Consider the following 24,728-nt stretch of genomic DNA (forward strand, 5'->3'; position numbering starts at 1 on the left):
GGAAGACGTACAACAGCGGACAGAGAAGTAGGGACTGGGAACACTTTAAATACACAGAACAGGAAGATGGGATGACAAGACACACCTGGGATCAATGGAAATTAAACATGGGAAACACCTGGGAAGAAATCAACTTAATTAATCAGGGCAGGAACAGGAAACTAACCAAATAAGGGCATGGGAAGGCACATGGGGAGCAAGACACACACAAAACATGGAACAGAGTCTGACAGCTGTGAAAATGTCAAACATATTAACAGTTGGGCTATATTCATAGCTGAAGGCAGGTAATGGGATGTAAAGGTCCTTATTGTGTAACTTCATTAAACTTATCTCTACTGCCTCAGTAAGTTTCCTCTTGTGCTGGAAAAAAAAAAAAAATATATATATATATATATATATATATATATTTAAATGAAATTGATATATACTCCAACCAAGACTTAGTCATACTTTTATAGTTCTTCTATGAAAATAAATCACCCTAACACACTATAGAGCAAGCACTGTTAGCCATATTCAAATTCACTACAAAGAACAATGTTAACAAATATTTTGGAATCTATGCTGCAATTTATGGAATGATTGAATACACTGGCTGTAAAACAACTTTTTTTGCTCAGAGGGTTTGCTCAGAAAGACACAATACAAAAAAATAAAAATAATTATAAATAATTGCCTTGCAAAATTTTTATGATCATTGTTTATTCACAATAAATTCTTTAAAAAGGCATTTGATTACTGCAAAATAATATACCTAGGACACAAACTAATGAGTGAAGAATGAGGTAAGTGTCAGTTTATATATCCTTGCACTGTGATTAAAAAAAACAAGTTCCCATAAATGTGCACATATTAAAACACTACCAAGTTGGTATTTAAATGTGAATCTTTCCCAAGTTTTAATTTACCCCTGTGAGGATTGCAGAGGTTTCATCCATCTTGAATGGCTGTGCACTGAGACAGCGAGGAAAGTCTGCGGACCCCAGTACACTTAAGAGCCGATGTCAATGCAATGAAAAGTCTGCCTTAGTCCATGTTTAGGACATGCTGTTCACCCAGCCTATGTCCTAATCTTCAAGTACCGCCCAAAGCAGTGGCGTGCACAGACCTCTGGAGGGGCAGGGGACAATTGTTGTTACGAGTGCACGAGGCCACTATCGCGGTCCCAGCCCGAACGAGTCAACCATTCAGACTCTCTGTAGGGCTCAACTGTTTTCATTAGCTCACTGACACTACCAAATCTTATTACAGACTAACAGCAGGTCAAGCCAAAATGCTCACGGCGCTCACATTACGAAAGCACTGCACTGACATTTGGAGAGAAAACTTTCAATGCTAACAATCCAAATCAAACTAGAGCAAAAAACGGACTGATTGCAGCAGAATGACCTGCCTGACACCAGTAAGATTAGTCTCAGTTCTGAAAGATGGTAAACCACCTTCGCTCCAGCGCTGGCTGAATGGGTTTTACAGCTGAAGTGTTAACACTGCACACAATCTGACCCGTCTACTATATAAGACAGACTGCTGCGTGCTGGATAGCATATGATCCTTTCTCTATATGCTTCGCTGGCCGAGCTCCAAGCGTTTCCCTCCTGAGGCAGGCCCCTGATGTGTTACATTGTTCTTCATAACATGTGTAACAGAAAGCTAGTCCTTGATCCACCATTGTAAATCCAATAAGCAAAGTGCATGTAGCCACAGTCGTGAGCATGCTAAATGGGTTATTTATGTTTGTGTGCACGAGTGAGAGCGAGAGAGATGCTTGGTCTCTATAGAGGTACTATTGTCTATTTAAAGGTACAGATCATCCAAAAATTAACATTGTCATCTCTTACTCACCCTCATGTTTTTCCAAACCCATTTGACATTTTTCTTCTGCAGAACACAAAAGGAAAAAATTGGAACTACTACTTTTCCATGCTGTTGTCCTAGAATTGACAATAAATGGGGACTTAAAGAGATTGTCCACCCATAAATAAAAATTCTGTCCAGCTCATGCCGTTGCAAACCCATATTACTTTCTTTCCTCTGTTGTACATAAAAGAAGATCTTTTGAAGAACGTTGGAAACCAAACAGTTCTGGTTCCCATTGACTTCCACTGTGTAGACAAAAAACGAAACAAAAACAAAACAATGGAAGTCAATGGGAACTAAAACTGTTTGATTAACAAAATTCTTCAATCAGAACATCTTCTTTTATGTTCCACAGAAGAAATAAAGTCATGTGTTCGGAATGACATGAACAAATGTTGACAGCATTTTCAATTTTTGGGTGAACTATTACTTTAAGCATTCAAGCTTCAAAAAGGATGCAAAAACACCATTAAAATGTCATAAAAATGGTAAATACAAGGCACACACTATATTTCAAGACTTTTGAAGCCATTATAACAGTTTTGTGTGTGAGACAGACTGAAATTTAAGAAGTTATCCATTGAAAATCTTTGGCACGTTCATAAGATGTCAGATTCACGAACAAATCATTCTTTTAATGAGTCAGTGGGTCCAATTTACACACACACAAAAGTCCAATTCCTATAATGAATCAGAATGATCCTGTTCTGGTTCAACTCACTGACTCAATGATCCAGTTAACAATTCCCACACAAAGCTACTGCTTCAGAAGACTAACTTCAGAAGACTTGACTTATGTCATAATGTACTACTTTAATGATACTTTTATGATGCTTTTGAGTCCTTTTTAAAGCTTGAAAAGAGCGAGTCTTTAGATTTCTCCTTGTTATTGTGTTATAGTGAATTGAAGATTAAACAGTACTGAAGTGCCACATGTGACTTCTGTAAAGTGTGATAAGAGTGAATCTTCAAGTGAAGAACCATTATTTGTCACCACACTCCAATTTAGATTAACCACATTGTTTGGAGTTATGCAGAGATGATCAATGCTTGCAGCCACACCATCTATACCCCAACCATCCCAAAGGAATCCTGAAAAACGGGAATGTCTTGAAAGAGACAAGAAACACAGATGTACTGTGTTGAAATCTAGTGGAGTTAGCACAGCTACAACGGCTGCAGCGGCGTGCCAAATCAAAATTCTGGCAGAGTGCATAAGCATGCAGCCCCACGAGGCTCAGTTGGTGCACAACCAATCACATTCTGAACTTCTCCTTATTATCTCCCTAAACATCTGCCCCATGCCTCCACGGGGCTCAGAAAAGAGAGGAACCATTTGATTAATGATTCAGAATCGCTCTCCTGAATCGTTAAACACATCTGCATCAGCAACCTTGTTTCACATAGTAATAAATAGCAGGAATCTGTCTGGATGCCTGACCTGAACCTACTTTAATGTAAATCACTTGATCCTTATTAAAATGCTGAAAGCTGATGTGAATGGAACTTACACTGGAATAGATTCAGCATTAATAAAAACACTCTGAATTTCTTGAGCACCAAATTAGCATATTAGAATGATTTCTGAAGCATCATGTGACAGTAAAGACTGGAGTAATGGCTGCTGAAAATTCAGCTTTGCCTTTACAGCAATAAATTACATTTTAAAATGTACTAAAATAGAAAAGGTTATTTTAAATTGAAATAATAATAATTTATAATATTACAGTTTTTGACACACACACTCTTTCACTTTTCTTTTTTCTGCTCTTAACCAAAATTCTTATATGCTTCTGAATTCAACAGCCATCAGTGAAAGTTATCAGCTTTCATTTTGCAGGTTATGCATAATTGATTTCAGATGAACTGTGTTGATTTGCTCCACTCTAAAACCAGATCAAATTCAGCCAGACTGAAATCCTTGAATACAGTGTAGGACTTTTGCAGCTAATCTAACTAGGGTTAGCCATAATTGGACTGCCTCCATGCCTGACCTCAATTTCTCACTACTTAAAAGGTCAGGCTGCAGGGAGACGATGTCTTTCTGCCTTGGTCTCTCGCTTGCAATCTACAGAAATGAAGAACGGACCTAGAGGATATGAGAAGAAAAAAAAATCAATTATGAATTCACATTAATTTTGGCTAGTCAGCTACATAGAGAAGCATCTACAGTAAGTAACTGCTATTCAAGTTATTCATTAAAAATCTTGCTGGACAGTCACGGTCACTTTTCACTTTCAGTATATGAAATAGAGCTGCTTGAACATTCTGCTATACACAACTCATTCTGTGGAAGAAATAAATTAACAGGTTTTGAAAGACATGAGGGTGAGAAAATGAATACAGAATGGTCATTTCTGGGTGAACTCATTGTCTTTAAAGCATGAACCCCTGAAGGACAGACAAATAAAATGCTGCTGGTGTGTTTGTGAGAAGGAGACAATCTACTGAAGCACTGTTTTTGCCTGTCTGTTGGCTTTTATTCAGCTATAATCTTAATGTGCCATGCAAAAGCAGAAACATAGTAAAGGCAGCTTGTTGACTAGTGCATTGCAACATTTTTTCTTTTTCAAGGATACGGTGTGTTAAATGTGGAAAATATCACATCAAAAATTAAAATTCCTACAAATATTTCATGCATTATCAGAGCAGCGGGCAAGATTTACAGAAGCACATTTTTCCCCTCATCTGTCAGCTCCTTGGAGCGTATAACGCTCACCCTCGTAAACTGCTGTCAAAACAGTCCCTGCTTAAAACAGCCCCAGACGGGGAGGGCAAGCAATTAAAGAATTAGACCTTAATTTTCCTGATGGTCTTTAGTATGCAGCTGCTAATAGAATTGTGCATTTAATGTGAGTGTGCTTTAGGAAGAGCTTTCTTGATTTGTGTTGCCTATGTGCTTAACTTTAATTACAAATCCCATTAGTCTTAAAAACGGTGCATTACACTGGCAATTTGATAAACAGATGGCATGACTCCCTACCTCACATCCACCACAATACTCCACTTTGAACATGGGGAAAACATCATTACTTCCACTTAGGAACCCTTGCCCACTAAAATGAGCCAATTACCAAAAAGACGCTTGATCATTTTGCTGTTTGTCCTTCAGAAGACTTGCAAGCCAGCCAGCCATTTGCAGTCCTCCTCTGGGTACGTGTGGGTGATGTGCACAACGATTAGCTGGATATGTGCCTTGGTATTCTCAACTGGATGTAAAATATCTGGAGTATCTTATTATTTTTCAAAGACAACAAGAGAAACTCTGTTGTTTGTAATTTCACCCCTCGCTACATCACAGGCAGCTTGGTATCGGCCTAGATCTATTATTAATGAAGACCAAGAATTAAAAATTTTATGAGAATATGTGCACTTGACCACAATTTCCCAGTAGTCAAGCATAGAAACTTTTAGCGGGCTTCCTCACATAGAGTAAAATGCAAAAAACAGGCAAAGGAACACACACTCTTGTGTAATCAATAGCTGATGTTTGCTGGTGATTCAAGGTGAACATGCTAAAAAAAAGAAATACTAACTGGCAGTCGCGAGGATGGTGAGATGGGAGAGTAAAATAAGGGCTTCTCATCTTAAATGATGGATTAGACCAGCCACACAAGGTCCGGAGGCAAAGAGCCCCATCTGTTCGTGACCGACGCTGTGATATGCTATCTCTCTCTCTGTGCCCATGGGACGTTTCCACTCTGAAGGACAGCCTATTACATGGTCAGGGTTGAGGAATGCTATCTCGCCTAGATTGCAAGTGTGGCAGGTGGATTATGCTGACACTCACACCATGGCCCTGGCGAAACGCATGAGCAGGTGGGTGAACCACTCAAGCAGAGGTCAAGGTGCCAGTGAGGCCCAGTCTGTCTCCTCATAGTCTCAGTCTTATGGCGCTTTTCCACTGCATGGTACGGTACGGTACCGAGCCGAGCCGTACCATGCAGTGGAAAAGCGCCATAAGTCTAACTACAGAACATCTGACGTATATTGCTACAAACTGCAAAAACCTTCTTCAGCTAGCAAACTCTAATCTGATTGGCTAAGTCAAATTACAGAAGTACAGACACAGAAGTGTCTTATTGGTGGAATAAATAAACACTGGATTTGTCAAAGATTGCAAGATTAGTGGCATCAAATCTTCAAAAAGATCCATTGAGATGCTTAGTAGCAAGTTTTCAGTGTCACATGGTCCTTCAGAAATCATTCTAATATGCTGATTTGGTGCTCAAAAATTCAGTGTTTTTATTAATGCTTTACTTAATATTTTTGAGGAAAATGTGATACATAATACATGCTCATTCAGAAAGTCAAAAGAAAAGCAATTATTTGAAATATATTATTTGTAACATTTGTAACATTAATTATTTGTGACATTATAAATTCATTTACAGTCTATTTTGATTAATTTAATGCATCCTTTCTGAATAAACATATTGTTTAAAAAAATAAAATAAATCTCCAGACCTGTTGTAGTTAAATCTGGCTAGCCCTGATTTGATAACCTGAACCTCGGACTTAGAGGAACCTAGGATGTTGCTTATATATATTGTGGGAGTAGTGAACATCACCACAAGTATTATATATATATATATTGATGTGTTTGTTTGTTTGTTTGTTTGTTTATTAACTTTGTTTATTAACTTCATTTCGTATGAGAGGCAGAACTGAAACCGAGTCTGAGAAATGTGTCCTTGAGAAGAACCATAAGTGAAAGCAGACGAGTGAGTACTTCAAATTGCATCTCCAGAGAAACTCAAGCTTTTAGGTTGAAAGCAAAGCATTTTAGATGCTGGCCATCCTGAGAGATGCTTGTAGCAACTCCAGTATTTTCTTCACATACACTCCAACACAGAGTTGCATGTGGAATGGGTAGTGCGGTTAAATTCAACAAAATCACACACCATTGAGATATGAAGTGATTGACTGCATTGGCCTGGTACCTAGTGCAAAACCTGTGCCCAAACACAAACCCTGTTGCACAGTGAGGATGAAACATTACATCATGTTTCTTCACCATAAATATAAAGTGACTGTATAAGTGCTCTTACAAATAGCCAACTCAAAGGGCAAAACATTTACTAGGAAGGAAAATAAAAAAGGTCAGATTCAAGCTGATGTTTCATATTATAAGTTGGGTTAGAGGTTAATTGAATGGACTATTGCACAGGCCTCCTGACAAATTTGTTCTGCATCTGCATCATTTTATCTGACAGACACACAAGGGCATGAAAATACTGCAATATGAAAATAGATAATCAAAACGAACACAGAAAATGACCCAAAAAACAAACAAACAAAAGAGCAAAAACAAATGCTGTATAGTACAACAAATGCACACAGACAGACAGACAGACAGACAGATAGATAGATAGATAGATAGATTATATTATATTAACTTATATTAACAAAAGATCATCAAAATGAACAAAGAAAGTGGAAACAATGTACACAACAATAAAAATTCTGTTGAGTACAACAAATACATAAAAACTCAGACTTTTAAATGAAGGTCAGGGGAAAAAACGCAGGCAGTAGCACAATGGAACTGCCACCAACAGGACCCATCGTTCCCTCCCAACATTCTGCTCCATTACATCTGGGCAACAGCCTAAAACGACAGCACTGATTACCAATACTGACCCTGAATACTCAGTCACCTCTGCTCTGAGAGCGGACAGCGCAGGGACTGCTGAGCACATAATCTTGATTAAGCAGAGCTGGAAGACTTCAGCTCTCGGGTGAACTCAACAGTTCTCAGATCAGTCTCAGCACGGGTTGTTTTCATGTTGTGGCAGATGCTTTCCCAGCAAGGTCAACTGCTACTCTGAGAGAGACAGATGAAAAATAAAACTGAGACAGAAAGGGAAAAAGTTTCAGTTGAAACCGTTATTAATTTTTTATCTCAAAGTATGCCATTACTGTCTCAGCAGTATTATAGGCAATAGATCCAATAGAGCTCAATCTGGCCGAGCGATGAGACATCAACAACCAGCATTACTGTGCTGTGTTAGAGCAAGGGCTGAGGAAAAAAACGGCACACACTGTGCTCACTGCTTTCTTGAAGCAAAGTAAATAATCTCATTTCATTTTCTTAATTTTTACATAAAATGTCATTTTGACTATGTGCGTTAAGCTAAACTTTCAATCCTGTTGCCCCATATTACTATAACATAACTGATAATACTGTACACATATTTCTTTAATTTACGGGAAATATGTGTGTATAAATAACTACAATGCAACATTTAACCCCAAACTAGCTAGCGATAGCTTGCATCTCTATTACTTCCAAAACGTTTTATGCAATTGTTTAAATGTCTAAAATGCAAAAATTCTATTAATTTGCAAAATAAAATGAAATAGAAATTAAAACAGCTTATACTGTATATATTTCATATAAATTTATTTTTTAGCTTACTTTTTAAGTTTCAGGCTCTATTTTGTGCCCTAGTTGTGGAAAGTGATCAATAATCATAATAATAATAATAATAGTTAGTTAAAAGCAGCATGGTTTTCAGTGGTTGTATAGGGTCCATATACACACACACACACACACACATATACAGTGGGTACGGAAAGTATTCAGACCCCCTTAAATTTTTCACTCTTTGTTATTTCACATAAGTGGTGCTCAGGTGCGCATGCACGACCAAAATAAAAATTGCGTGGTGTAAATAAGTTCAGACCGCTTATTTGCGTACCGACATGGTTGACAGCTGTTAATGCACAATTACCATTTTAGATCGACAAACAGTAATACTATATAAGATTTCTATTCGATCTGAAAGCATAAATCTGTGACATTTCATTCGTTCTTTGCTGACGCTATTCACTCTGCAGCGCATATACTTACTTGCCGGCAACACGCCAAAATAAAAGCTTGCTGGTTTTAAGTGTGAAAATGATACAAATTCATATATTTAAAAAAAGTAAATATGAGCATTTTATTTTTAAGTTTACTATAAAAAAATTTTTATTTGTATGTAATACTCCCTTTTTATTTTAAAACACAACAGAATTATCACACTTTATTATTTTGTTTATTTTATTAAAAAAATAAATAAAGTGCAATAATATTATCACTACTATTATTTTTTTTTTTATAGTTATATTTAATGGGTCACACTATGTGCAGTATGAGGACCAAACCAAATCTCCAGGTGCTCTTTTGAGAACCAGGCTAAAAAAATTATTTGCACCCCTGTATGTATATATATATATATATATCACTCCTTACAGCAGGGACTTTAGCATTTCTCATCAGATCTTCCATCCAGGTGCTGACCAGCCTCAACCCTGCTTAGCTTCAGTGAGTAAAGGAAAAAGGGTTTTGTGTATGTGTGTAGCATGCCTGCAATCCCAAATGAGGCTCTTTGAACGTCTGAAGAGAGATAAACCTTAGTAGCTCCGCACTAACTGCAGAAGGCATGAAAGCTCTCCGTTCAACAGATTTATTTATGTATGGATCTGTGCCGATGCTCTCTGTGCACCTCTACAGATCACATGTGTTCAGGGACTTTGAGTCTGACTAGTGGAGTGAAACTTTAAATGTTCATCATAAAAAACAGAGAGGCTATAGACTGGGAAATTATCTCCTGTGTGAGCTCACGTCTTCTAGGAGGGAAAAAAATCAATGGAATCAAAGGGGAAAAGAAAATTAAATGTTCTCCTTCTATATTATTTCATAAGCCTTCTTGAAACAAAGGCAGAAGTAGTGAATGTTACACTTAAAAATACACTATATACTGTAAGCTTTATGTAGTCAGATTAGATTCTCTTTCAATTCAGTTTGTAATACAAGCTTTTAGTTACTTATCAAGAGCATGAATATCTACTGTACGACAGCTTAAATAGTGGAATGCTGTGATCTCAACTTCACTCGATGAAGCTTGGCAATGATGATAATGTTTGTGCACAGTCCAGTCTCAGTTTTAGCTTATGATGGGTTGTAAATCTGTAAAAAATCACTAAAAGTAAGTATAAGGAAACCAGAAATCAATATTTAAATTCTGAACATTTAAATATGTATATTATCTAGATGGCAATACAACCTACATGTAATTGTGTAGCAGCCAGTCCTGTCCTACTATAAGCACTTCTGAGTGGGAAAAAATGGTATTCTGAGCTTTGAATAAGAAATATTAGAGAAGACACATTTTAATTTGCTATTCAATGAAAGTAGACTTGCTTTTTTGATATTCCTCCTAGGAAAGGGAAGATTTCATCTGCCTTTGGCAGAATATGTGGTCAAGGAGATTTCTTTGATTCCTAATAGGAATATCAGAAGCACTGGTGCTTTACTACCAAGTGAACTAAAATATAAATAAATAATAATAAGTAAGAATATAAGTAATTTTACATGATCGGTAGTACTGAATACAGTCTCTTTGACTGATGCTTATGCAACTGTGTTCAAACACTCGCAGGTATACAAGCATGTGCACTGTGAAGAACACTCATGGCAATGCAACTGCAAGCAAGAGCAGTCAAATGTAGGTATATTATGTAAACAAAGTGTGTTTTCATTAAGTGAACATAAACTGGTGGAGCAAAAATAAAATATCAGATTTGTACACTGGACCATAAATACAGTCGAACAGACCTGCCGCTATCTATTACCGTATGTCATTAATATTCATCAACCAATAACACTGACAAGAATGCTCAAAAACACTCACTGCTCACTACATATATACTGTTCAAAAATTCGGGGTTAATAAGACCTTTTGTTTTTTAAAAACAAAAAAACTAAAACAAGGATTTATTTAATTATTACCAATTATGAATTATACCAAGGATTTATTTAATTAAAAATACTGTAAAATAGTAATACTGTGAAATATTATTACACTTTAAAACTGTTTTATTTATTTAAATATATTTTAAAATATAATTTGTAATTTTTTCTTGTGATGGCAAAACTGCATTTTCAGCAGGCTTTTACTTCAGTATTCAATGTCACATGATCTTTCAAAAACTATTCAAATATGCTGATTTGGTGCTCAATAAAGATTTCTTATTATAAATGTTGAAAACAGTTGTGCTGCTTAATATTTTTTGCAGAAATCTGATGCACTTTTTTCAAAATTTGATAAATAGAAAGTTCAAAAGAACAGCATTTATTTAAAATAGAAATCATTTGTAGCATTATAAATATATAATATTAACAATAACAATAATGTTAGATAACTAAAAAAAACGTCATTTTGGTTCTATTGCATATATTTTGTTTTGCTTGTAACGGGTAAAATGTATGGATAGAAGATTTAAATAAAGGAGTATACTGTATATTCACTAAAATATTGGTATTGTTCCTAATCCAAATAATATCCCAATGATCAGATCATAGATTCCCTGTCTCCTACACTAGCTAACAGATAGATTGAGATTTGTAGTGGCCATGGGAACTGGACTCTAATCACAACGGAAGATTAGACACAACGCGTCTATGTCAAGCTCACACCTCACGGATCTACCAAGCTGGCAGCTGTTTCACTGAAAATCTTAGAAATTGTATCTAATCTCATTAGAATGACAGCACACAATACAGCACTCACCCCGACACCAGAACCACAGACAGCACAAAACAATGACACAAACACAACAGAAAGAAAGCCTGCTGTTGCCAAGTGAGTGACATGCAATAACATGTTCAGCTTTTTCCCTGATGGCTCAACAGAGACTTGAACATCCAATCTGCCTGAGCTCCACTTTCCCCCTCTGCAAACAAATAATGTAATAAAAAAGCTTTTATTCACCCTCATTCCTTATTTATCCCCTCATGAGCAAGAGGCAGGCAGGTGGAGTAAAGAAAAGAGCGGGAAATGACATGCTGATAGGCCGCTATGATGACACAGCATCTAAAAGGTCATTGGTGACGGCAGTGCAACATCATAAATATCCTGCATCCCCAAGTGCCCTTATGATCTATCAATCCTGTGTGGTAACTGCATAACTGAAAAACATGAACTTGAAAACCTCAGATATCACACACGAAATCCTGCAGAGGTTTGGATCGATACCAGAATTTTTGGCTTTGTTACAATAACAGCCTCTGGTTTTACTGTATCGATACTCAATAAATAAACAGCTTCTAGCAACTGATGAAATTAAACCAGGACTATCTATATTAATAATTTGCGAATATTCTTGTCATTTTTAGTGTTAACATTTAGTTTTTAGTTTCATTTTTTAAAGTAAAGATTTGGTAAGTAAATTTGACAGGTTGTTTCTTGCATAATACATGTCAAAGCTTGAAGCTCATACATTATGAAGGAGGTATTAGCATAATATTATCATTAATACAGACTTCAACATTTCTTGTAGATACATGAAGCATTAAGTAAAATGCAATTCAGGGCTCAAAGAAGGTAATTTGTACACGGACAACTGTAAAAAAAAAATCATCAAACTTAGTTATGCTAACACATCTCAGCTCACTCTATACTATCAAATGCTGTGGAACTGAAGCCCATCGTGTTATATTATTGAGTACAGGTTTACAGTCTGCATATTAACTTGTCCCTTTTTCTGTGCATCTGGGAAGCTGTCCAGTGAACACGATATGCATGATAGGAGGCAGGGAAACATTGGCCTGTGTCCCTGGCAGTTCCTACCGAGACACAGTCCTCATCCTACCCTGTTCAGCGTTATCATAACCAGACATGGCAACAATCAGTTTGTGAAACAGGAGGCGGCGGCTAGAGGCTCCCTATGTGCGGTGAAAGAGAGTTGGAGGGTGTCTGAAGGTTGAGAAAGAACAGGCAGGCGTAAGTATTTATTACATTCAAGAGGACTGATTTTGACACTGAATAATGAGTCATGTTTAAATGATACTGTCGGAAAAAAACTAGATGCATTTTTTTATATAAAGTCAACATGAAGCTGCATTCAGGAGACTCCATTTATCCATCTATAAATATTTAAACTACTGTTCAAAAGTTTGAACAGTATTCAAGGTCAGTATTTAAAAAAAAATAAAAAAATACTTTTATTCAGCAAGGATAATAGTAAGAAATGTTTATGCATATGGATCATGCGACACTGAAGACCAAAGTAATGGCTGCTGAAACTTCAGCTTTACCATCAGAGGAATAAATTACATTTGAAAAATATCAAAATAAAAGAATTTATTATGTAAGATTTATATTAAAACATTATTTTAAATTGTAATAATATTCCATAATATTAATGTGTTTACTGTATTTTTGATCACATTAATGCACCCTTGGTGAGCAGAAGAGACTTCTTTCAAAAACATTAATCTTACCGACCCCAAACCTGAATGGATAAGTAGATTTATTTACTACAACGGATAACTATATATGCACAAACGTTGTCTGAATAACAAGTTAGTGTATTATTAGGGTCCATCAGAAACACACTCTTCTAAGGAGGCATAAACACAGGACATGCTGATGTGTTCAAAAGCTGCCCCCCAAAAAAAGGAAAACAGCATGGAATTACAACACAGCAACCAAAGTCCACTGGCATATAGACAAATATTTAAAAATAGCATTGCAGCCCTTCAATATGGTAGCTGACAGACATTCAAAAAGACAAAATACATATCATAAATAAATACAGCACACATATCTTTAATTGCACAAAATCACAAAGAGTTCACACAAAAGAATTCTAAGGATTATGCTAACAATGAGAACATTGCTCCCAGCAGGTAATCTGAAGTAGGGCAGTAATTGTCTTTAAACTTACCATTGAAGGAGGTGCTGCTGAAGAAGCACTGCTTTTAAGGCAATGAATCAGACACAACTTCTCTCAGTTTGTCTGAGAGCACTTTTTAAATTCACCCTCTATAAAACATCCCTGACTCAAATATTACAATTCTAAAAGATAAAAGATTAAAAAATTTAGATTTAGAAAAGATCTAAAGATTTTTTCTTTCTTTTCTTTGACGTTGAAATGTTAAGCAACTTGTTGGCTCTTCGAAGTGACAGATCCAAACACCATTTGACTGGACATATAGCCTTTAATTATTTGCATTTGCCATTGTATATTAGTCATTACCCACCAATTGAGAACCACTGGACTAGTCTAGTTTGTCAAAGAACTAGTCAAACTTACTAATCAATAGCTGGTTGGTGAATCCCAACAGTACCAAAAAACATAACTGTATCTGTGTAACATAAATGTATCTCCTAGGATGCTTATAGGGTGAATACAACTTGATTTATACACAAATAAACTACCTTAAACTTAAGTCAGTGTGTCTAACCTCTTGAGGTGGTCACATGTGAGAAGAGAGAGATAAGAAAAAGAACTGTCCCACCGCTACGCCCTTCCAAACCCACCGTTACAACACTCTAGGGACATGGCAGCATTTATCAGGCAGCCCAAAGATCTGAGGAATTGGCACATCTCCCCCCATTCCTGGGTAAACGGCCTCACTTAAAATCATTTAACACTCTAGTGAGCATGATACATGAAGTACGCCCAACTGTCATCCTGTAGAAAGTGTGAGAGTGGAAGAGGAAAAGAGGGAGGGAGGGCGAGACGAAAAAGTCCTTATTGACCTGCCTTAAATGGTTTTTATTTTTTCAGCACCTGTCACATTGTATTGTGTTCACATTATACAGCATGTTTTCTAGTGGGTGATACTGATGAGGAATGACTTGGCATAGACAGAGTGTGTGTGTGTCTGTGTGTGTGTGTGTGTGTGTGTGTAAACCTTTAAGAGAAAACCTGGCTGAATTCCGTGTCTGTCCTTTGAATTAACTAGATGAGATCCAGTGAGATTCAAACTATTTCAGTTCAACAGCAAGCAGCAGAGGTCACAGCAATGATGCATCGTCCTCGTAAAATTCACTGATCTGTAACCTTCGCTGCTTAAAGGAGTCAGCATGGCAGCCTTTATGCAAATCACATGTGGACATATGGATGTTTGAAAGGGGAAATCTATTGCCATAAAGGGCACTTTTAAAATAATGCTCATATTTCACTTCAATCTAATGAGACTGTATTTTATAAGCTCTGACTCAAGTTCAAGAAAAAATAAATAAAGGTTTCTATACGCTTCCCAATTAATGTGACAAAAAGAGGATTGGCATTAAAATGCAGTGCCTGAGGAATTTAATAAAAATTTATTTTCATAAAGTTGCGATTTTATAAAATTTTTCATATTTAAAAAAAAAATTGGCAACCTTAAAGGGATAGTTAGCCCAAAAATAAAAATTCTGTCATTATTTACTTACCCTCGTGTCGTTCCAAACATGTATGACTTTCTTTCTTCTGTGAAACACAAAATAAGATCTTCTGAAGAATAAAAGTAAGTGGGGTCCAGACTCAAATATTACAATTCTAAAAGATAAAAGATTAAAAAATTTAGATTTAGAAAAGATCTAAAGATTTTTTCTTTCTTTTCTTTGATGTTGAAATGTTAAGCAACTTGTTGGCATCTGCCTAGCTTCTTCAAAGTGACAGATCCAAACACCATTTGACTGGACATATAGCCTTTAATTATTTGCATTTGCCATTGTATATTAGTCATTACCCACCAATTGAGAACCACTGGACTAGTCTAGTTTGTCAAAGAACTAGTCAAACTTACTAATCAATAGCTGGTTGGTGAATCCCAACAGTACCAAAAAACATAACTGTATCTGTGTAACATAAATGTATCTCCTAGGATGCTTATAGGGTGAATACAACTTGATTTATACACAAATAAACTACCTTAAACTTAAGTCAGTGTGTCTAACCTCTTGAGGTGGTCACATGTGAGAAGAGAGAGATAAGAAAAAGAACTGTCCCACCGCTACGCCCTTCCAAACCCACCGTTACAACACTCTAGGGACATGGCAGCATTTATCAGGCAGCCCAAAGATCTGAGGAATTGGCACATCTCCCCCCATTCCTGGGTAAACGGCCTCACTTAAAATCATTTAACACTCTAGTGAGCATGATACATGAAGTACGCCCAACTGTCATCCTGTAGAAAGTGTGAGAGTGGAAGAGGAAAAGAGGGAGGGAGGGCGAGACGAAAAAGTCCTTATTGACCTGCCTTAAATGGTTTTTATTTTTTCAGCACCTGTCACATTGTATTGTGTTCACATTATACAGCATGTTTTCTAGTGGGTGATACTGATGAGGAATGACTTGGCATAGACAGAGTGTGTGTGTGTCTGTGTGTGTGTGTGTGTGTGTGTGTAAACCTTTAAGAGAAAACCTGGCTGAATTCCGTGTCTGTCCTTTGAATTAACTAGATGAGATCCAGTGAGATTCAAACTATTTCAGTTCAACAGCAAGCAGCAGAGGTCACAGCAATGATGCATCGTCCTCGTAAAATTCACTGATCTGTAACCTTCGCTGCTTAAAGGAGTCAGCATGGCAGCCTTTATGCAAATCACATGTGGACATATGGATGTTTGAAAGGGGAAATCTATTGCCATAAAGGGCACTTTTAAAATAATGCTCATATTTCACTTCAATCTAATGAGACTGTATTTTATAAGCTCTGACTCAAGTTCAAGAAAAAATAAATAAAGGTTTCTATACGCTTCCCAATTAATGTGACAAAAAGAGGATTGGCATTAAAATGCAGTGCCTGAGGAATTTAATAAAAATTTATTTTCATAAAGTTGCGATTTTATAAAATTTTTCATATTTAAAAAAAAAATTGGCAACCTTAAAGGGATAGTTAGCCCAAAAATAAAAATTCTGTCATTATTTACTTACCCTCGTGTCGTTCCAAACATGTATGACTTTCTTTCTTCTGTGAAACACAAAATAAGATCTTCTGAAGAATAAAAGTAAGTGGGGTCCAGTGATGTTTTGACAAAATCTTTAGTGTTCCACAGAAAAAAAAGAATTTGATTCAGGCTTGGAATTACATAAGAGTATGGGGGTAGCATGCGTCAAAAAAGTCTAAAATAAAAAAGGGATGAACATAGCTATTTTTAAAATGACAAACAGGCCAAAACGTTGTTTTTCACACATCAAATGAAGCAAAAAATCCAGAAATGATTTTTCATTTTGCCAGCCAGCTGAATAAAAGATGTTAAAGAAAGACTACAGTGGATACAAGCAATTTAGCTACAAGATAATCAGAATGCCTGTGGAATCGGACATCTGAACATGTCTGAAACTAAATTTACTTTGCAGATTTCATTTTAGGTAAACTAAAATCTCAGTAGATAATGAAAGAGATAAAGTCATTGTTAGAAAAAGCCTTTCTTCAACTGAAATAAAGAAAAAAATTGCACTCCGTGTATGTTTCAATGTATGATGCAGTGCGTTGCATTAACACAATGGATGATCAATATATACTGATGCAGCCTTCAATCAAAAGAGAATTAAAGAAAACTTTTGCACGGCACTTAATGTCAAAATGGCTGACCCACAAACTGGAGATAGACAAACTTTTGCTACATAATGCATGCAGTGCTTTCAAAATTGAAAGGGTCTTGTTGTCTTTGTCTCCTAATGGTACTTAAACAGGTACCTTGAATGTACAGCACCATCTACTCCAACATACAGAAATGCACTCATTTAGCAAACAGCTTGTACTTAGAAAGGAGCAAAACACTGGCCTATAGCTCATTTAGTTCAGTTACACTGAGCTGAGTGTGGAAATTTCCTGTTACTGCTTGGATAATGAAAACACAGGGTGCCTAATGTCACAATTAAGCGTGTATGTGCAGATGGTGTGCGTTCCTCAATGCTCAGCTCTGACAGCGCAAATAACTAGCTACACATTTTACATTTTTGATGAGACCTTCTCAACACACTTTGACAGCACTGCTTGAGCAAACAAAACAGACGTGCAAACAGTGTCTTTCCATGATTGTTAGCATAGGTTTTTTAGGGTATCTCTGAAGGCCCGACTTAACAAGTGTTGAGTAAGAAGAGATTTGTTTGATATGAGACAGGCTTCAAAGACTATAATGAGTTCAAGTATTACAGAAAACATCAAAAGTGTGCACAATGGCATGAATTTTTTTTAAGTAACTGTTCTAAGTAATTTCAATATATTTTTTTAAATAAACTAGTATTAAGTAAATAATATAAATAGCATATACACACCTCAGTGTCGTTATTGTTAACTTAAACTATTAAAAATAATTTTCAATAAAGCTGAAATAATATAAAATATAAATATTACATGAATAAATGAATAAAAAACATGAATAAATCTCAGTCTACCTTAGATATACTGACAAAATTAATAGCAAAATAGATTTCTGTGATACATTTACTGTATGTTCAGTTATATGGAAATAAAAACTTAACTACCTGTTAAGTAACTATACTTAACTATACTGTCTTAACTATTTTTGGACTATTAAACTATACTCAACATCATTTACTTATTTTCACATTATCTCATCTTGAGGGCTTTTTCAGCAAATATTGATTTATGATGTTAATTGTGATTAATTTAATTGATTAATCAGCATATCCTGCAATTAATTTGATTAAAATTTGTAATCGATTGGCAGCGCTAGCTAAAACCATTCAGTCTGCAGTTATCTGTGATTGTAAAGCTGAGTGAATAAAATCCAACTCCAACTGTCACACAGATACTAAAGACTGCAGTAAACAACAACAACAACAAAAAAACTGTGGTTTTATGTCTCTGTTCAGTGGTTTTAAACCTTGAAGATAAAAAGTCATAGTGTCCAGATGAACATCAATCTGTTACACATTTAACCTGCATTTAGTGATGTGATGCCTCTAAGAAAAGGAAGGTAACCTTAGCCCAGAGTTCAGTCGATGCTCCATCCATTACAGACTCTTTGACCTGGGTTGTTACTCCACAGATAGATCTCTCAGCGCTCGCCAATGACAGGTCACATCATTACTCTGCAAACTTTGAAGATGGATGGCTGCAAACTTTTGATCGCTCTCATTAACCCAACAGGCCTAGGCAGACAACAATGTGGCAAGCAGGCTAATGATTTCTCTTGGCCTTGAACATCTCCGCCGCCCCTCCAGGGTCACTCCACAGATAGAACAACAGACTGATGAAAGAGGGGGAGGCGGAAGAGCAGCAAAGCCTCCAGCTGTTTTTATAAATGCTTCGATTGCTTTGTCCAAATCAGAGTTCAATCTTAACCACCTCCCCCCAACCCCCACAGGTCGAATTTCTTGGAATATTTTGCCAGATGTAGGAGGAGATATCAACGGATATTAACTGTATTATTGAAAAAAGCCTATAAAGCTATATATATATATATATATATATATATATATAGCTGTCCATGTTGGACCAGCATCAAACCAGCTACCAGCTGAAGATGGTAAAGCTGGTTTTCAAACTTGATGGTTGTCAGTAAGCAAATAGCCAGCTTGAACCAACTAATGCCTATAGCTTAGATTTACTAATAACAATCTTAGACCAGCTAGAAACCAAATATCACGTTCGACAAACACAGATTGTGGGATCATATGGACTGTTAAAAGCTCTAGTGTGAAAATGTCCTACACAAAAACACATATACACACTAACCTGGTTGATGATATAGATCCCATAGTCAATCTTCTGTCTGCGCAGGACTGGGTGCAGGTAGTGAAGCCAATATTTCAGGTGGTTGTCTCTGTGCCTGAATGGGATGATGATGGCCACCTTTTGTTTCGGCCGGCAGTCCGGAGGAGTGTATTTCCCCCCTTCGGTCACATTAGGGTTCTCTCTCTGCACCCGCTCGAGGGTTATCTGGGAGCTGAATTCGATGAGGAGACGTCCCACTGCAGAGAAGAAAAGAGGCTCAGTGAGACTTTATAAGAACTTCACAGCAGAGTGAATTTGGGAATGATTATTACAGTTAGATTATTACAATTACAATACAATCATCACTAGCTATCTGTACAGCAAAGGGAGCGCAAAATGTTTTCTTTGACTCCCTCTGAGTCAAATAAAGCAGTTGAGAAGTTGAGACAACCAATCAATAAAGCAGAATAAGGCTTGATTACATGTTCACACAAAGATATTGCAGGAATCTTAACAGTAAAAGATTTCGCTACTACACCTAGCCACAATCTAAACCCTATTTGCTGGTGAACTGACATAGTTTTGGGCGCAGGGAATTCTACAACACTCATTAGCAAAGGAGTCTATGCTGCTACTGAATATGTATAGAGAGCCATTTTTAGGTAACAGCATTATGTTTTCTCATCTGATCATAAAGATTCATTCTGTCTATAAACATCTAACGCATAGCAAATCAGCTATTTTAATCAAATCAAATATGGTAATGAAGAAAAATATGAAATAAACAAGTCTAGATTAGACACAAGTGTGCTACCTTTTAAGGACGATTGCGTTTCTTTTATCAAGCAAGTTTTTTTCCACGATCTGTAAATCAGCAAAAGCAATGGTTCCTAAACTGGGGTCCATAAAGGATTTCAAGTGGTCTGCAAGTTGATTGGCTATTAACTTGGGGTGAAAAATAAAGCTAAATTAACCAAATAATTAAACTTGGCAAGAAGCACTGAATTAATTTTAACACTGAACTGAATCAAATTAAATAAACTCATAACACTGACCTAACAAACTGGGTTAAAATTAATTTGTAATAAAGTGTTTCTGGTGTGTCACTGAAGTTGTATGATTCTTGTGAAATACAGTGAAACTTGGTCGTTTTGGTTCATTTATGTTCATAATCGAAAAGTAGAAGTAGCAATCTAGCAAAATTCTGGAATGGTAAATGTGAGGCTGTTTCCTTGTGGTGCACAAAAAGTCAGTACCATATTGGCTAAATGACAAAACTGATTTAATAATAATAATAATAATAAAAAGTCTCAGTCAATACTGGATATGTAGGCCCATAATAGATTTTTATTTGTGCCTCCTATGTTTTCATAGATTACCTTAACTACCATCTAACACTCATTTGAAGTTAATCTGTAAAATACTAATAATTTAAGAACAGTTAAATGTAACCTCTGCAAATCTCAAAATGGATTTTCAATTTTTAAACAGTACATTGTGCTACCTATTCTCCTGAAGCATTTCAAGACTTTTTTTTACAATTTATTTAGAGAAAATAGAACCATATATTGTTTATCAGTCATGAAAATACATGAGACATGAAAATAATTATCACCTTCTCTGTATCTGCAATATTTTAGATATTAGAGTGTCTCTCCTGTTTCAAAATAAAAATAAATTTGCACAGAGAAGTGGTCCATCACCCTACAACATTTGAGAACCACGGCTCTAAAGTGTACTACCGTTCAAAAGTTTGGGGTCAGTAAGATTTTTTTTTTTTTAAAGAAATTAATACTTTTATTCAGAAGTTATGCATTAAATTGCATAATTTGTTTTGTGCTGTTTTTTCAGCACAAAATACATTTCATGTAAATTGTAATAGTATATTACAATATTCTTTTTTTTTTTTACTGTATTTTGATCAAATAAATACCTTGGTGAGCGTAAGAGGCTTCTTTCTCTCTTTTTTCATAAGAGTCCAAACTTTTGAACGGTAGTATATAATAGTATGCATTTCATATACAAGTGTATACAGTGTTATTAACTATAACTACGCCATGGACAGCAGTTATAAAAGATCTAACATCATGCACCTCTGTGAAATCTGACCCTTCGACACCTGGAAGTGATGGAGCTTACAGCAATTGAGCTGACCTCGGCAGCAGCAGCAGCAGCTACTCAGTTACCGTCACATAATTTAGATGTGAAGTACAGCAGCTTTGTGTAAACATCTCATGGCCTGCTCCTCTATTTTGGGTGGCAGAGGACAGGTCTGGTTAAAAATACATTTATAGTTGATTGTATGCAAGGCCTACTGCTGCACCTGCGCTCGTTTCCCTATCAGCCACATCATTAAACTAAGCAGCAGCAGGTCAGCAGGGTACAGCACGGCTGTTTGCGGTTGTAACTGAGACATTGTTCCTGTCCAGAGATAAAGGTACTTGTCCTTAGAGAACCTTCTGTATGCAAGATCAGTGTGTTTATTTCTAGCATTCAGTCAATCAGATACGTTGACCGTGACAATTTCATAGTCAGATGTATATAATGACATTACCCTTCTGTGGTGTTCTGCTATCTTCATCCTGAGCTCACTTAGATTGTTTCCATAAATAAGTTGTAATTGGCTACTCCTCATGGCCACAGAGAGATAGAACGGAAGAAAAAAGCGTTGTTGTGTCCACTTTTTATGAGATGCAGCCACCAACCTAATTACAAGCTCCTTCTTTCAATAAATCCAGTGTGTGGCATCACTGTGTGCTGTTCCCCTCTATCTCTGCAAAGGTCCCTTTGAAGTGATCTCTACAAAGGCTCATTGGATCCAGCTACTTCTAATTACCAATGTTATGAGTAAGGCAAGCAGTCAAGTGGCATGCGTGGAACGGAATGGCAAGAGAATGGTCTAGAGCAGCGGATCTCAAACTGGGGTGTGCAGACTGACCACCAAGGGTGCGCAAGAGAATGATTTTGATGATCTGTGTGCAAACATGCAGGCCCATCTCACTAAAAAGGGTAGTAAGTAATATTCTTTTTTATTTATAACTGAAATTTTGATGTTTTCTAATTACAGTCAGGGCTTGATATTAACACCTGCCAACCCACCAAATGCGGGTGGATTTCAGCAGTGGATACAACTGCACACAGAAGAAACATAATACGGTAAAAATTTAGTTTTATGTTTATAACATATAGCCTAATTAAACAACATGACACGACCAAGAGAGTGCAGTTTTCCCTGAAAACCAAGATTGCAAATTTGACATTGTTTTTATACAAGAGTTTAAATGAGTAGTTAATATTAAGTGACTTACATTTTAGTACAATATTGTCAATGTTGACTGTTTTTGCTCGATTTGGTTAACAAAAATAGTTCCAAACAAAGATCACAGCAGAACAGTCGTACATCTCTGAGCAACACACAGCGGTGTTTCCTTACTGAATGATTCTGCGTTTTTTAAAAGGGTCATATGATGTTGCTAAAAAGAACATTATTTTGTGTATTTGGTGTAATGAAATGTGTTTATGCGGTTTAAGGTTAAAAAAACACATTATTTTCCACATACTGTACATTATTGTTTCTCCTCTATGCCCCGCCTTTTTGAAACGCGTCGATTTTTACAAAGCTCGACGGTCTGAAAAGTGAGATGTGCTCTGATTGGCCAGCTATCCAGTGCGTTGTGATTGGCAATAAAGCCTTATCTTCGACACACAAATATAACGTGTACTTTATCTTTGATTACAAACAAACAAAGAAACAAAAATTAATAAACAAAGCCAACCACCTAATAAATAATATGTGTCAGTACTGGGTCAATAGTATGTAACAAGCATTACTTTTATTTGTATCAATACTACAGCGAGAATAAAAGTTATGCTTTCTTTCTTTGCGTGAACATTTGGGCTGTGTTATGCAAATCTTCCCACATCGTGACGTAGGTATGTGGGGGCGTGTTAGAACGAGCCGTTTTAGGTAGGCGTGGTTGACTCTTAACTTTTATAAAGAATATCTCTTTGGATTTGAGACTTTAGTCTTTGCAACTTTACAGATCTTCTTTATGCACCAAGAGCTTGTAACACTTCAAAGAGAAAGGAAAAATTGAAATCGCATCATATGACCCCTTTAATACTGATTTCATTTTATTGGTAACAGCCCTGTAGTGTTATTATATTATATTAAGTGAAATTATTAATAAAATGTAAGAATTTGATATGAAAGATGACACATGCATTTAATAAGGTTAGGGGAAATGCCCTTTAATCAGGCAAAAAATGACCTGGAAATCAATTTAAATACATTTTAGTATGCAGTAACTTTAGTCATATAAAATGTAATTTCCCAACAACAAAATTGTGGCTAGTGAAAATGCTGAGTGGCTAGTAATTTTGGAAAACCACTAGCCACAGTGGCTAGTGATCAAAAAAGTTAATTTCAAGCCCTGTATTCAGTGAATATTTGTATTATTGCAGTTAAAAATGTGGTGTTTAACTGGAGTAAGGTGGTGGGGGTGCTTGACACGTCAAACACTAGAAAGGGATGGACACTGCAAATAGTTTGGGAACCATGGTCTAGAGCGATTAATATCTTGCGATCCTAACACCTACAATAGCTGCTCTCGAACAGAGTGTTCCCTGCACTCTGGTCGCAAATGACTGTGGGCATTGATAAGATTGGAGGAGGTAAACAATTGCCTCCAGCTCTTCCACCGGCTCGTCATAACATCCTTATTGATAGTGCAGCATAGTCTCAGCGTCAGTCAACACACCCAAAGAATGTCTGATGAATACTACATAAAAGAGCTGAAATACACTATTTTCAATCTCACTGACGACTAGCTACTATGTTATTTCCGGGAGCCAGGGTAAACAGATTTTTACAAGGATCATAAGGTATGGCTTTATTATTAGTCTTTAAATATTTTTTTTTCATGTGAATGTGAAAGTATCTGAATTTACTTGGATTTAATATATTGAGAAATGCAATATATATGTTTAGATACTTTCAGATACATATATTCAAATATATATTCAGATACTTTCACATTCACAAGGAAACACTGTAATATTTCAGTCTGACACATGTAATATTGTAAATGATAATAGTGTATTATTTAAATATGATACATATGATATGCATCATATATAATGTTTCATATATTTATTAATTATAATGTAATAGTTTATTAAAAACTTAAAATATTTAAAACTGTAAATATAATTTAGCTATATTTGTTATATTTACTATTATTATTAGTTATATTTTACTGTGATTATCAATATTGCTTAATTTATGTATACATTATATTATTATATAATATAAAACATTAATATAATATAAAATTATTAATTGTAATGCAAATTATATTAATATAGAATATAATGCACACAAAAGTGTGTGTGTGTGTGTGTGTGTGTGTGTGTGTGT

At 36.0% G+C, this 24,728-nt stretch overlaps 1 protein-coding gene across 3 annotated transcripts in view; it reads right to left on the reverse strand.

Moving 5' to 3' along the window:
- The window catches only part of b4galt2 (UDP-Gal:betaGlcNAc beta 1,4- galactosyltransferase, polypeptide 2), a 99,050-nt gene that overhangs the window by 27,374 nt on the left and 46,948 nt on the right, over positions 1-24,728 (reverse strand). For all 3 annotated transcript variants that reach the window (XM_016541746.1, XM_016541745.1, XM_016541747.1), the window contains one exon: positions 19,331-19,566. In XM_016541746.1, coding sequence (XP_016397232.1) covers positions 19,331-19,566 — 236 coding nt within the window. The remainder of the gene's footprint in view (positions 1-19,330; positions 19,567-24,728) is intronic.

Source organism: Sinocyclocheilus rhinocerous, unplaced genomic scaffold, assembly GCF_001515625.1.
Source record: "Sinocyclocheilus rhinocerous isolate Xijiao unplaced genomic scaffold, SAMN03320098_v1.1 scaffold2293, whole genome shotgun sequence".
In the NCBI taxonomy this organism is placed as follows: Eukaryota; Metazoa; Chordata; class Actinopteri; order Cypriniformes; family Cyprinidae; genus Sinocyclocheilus; species Sinocyclocheilus rhinocerous.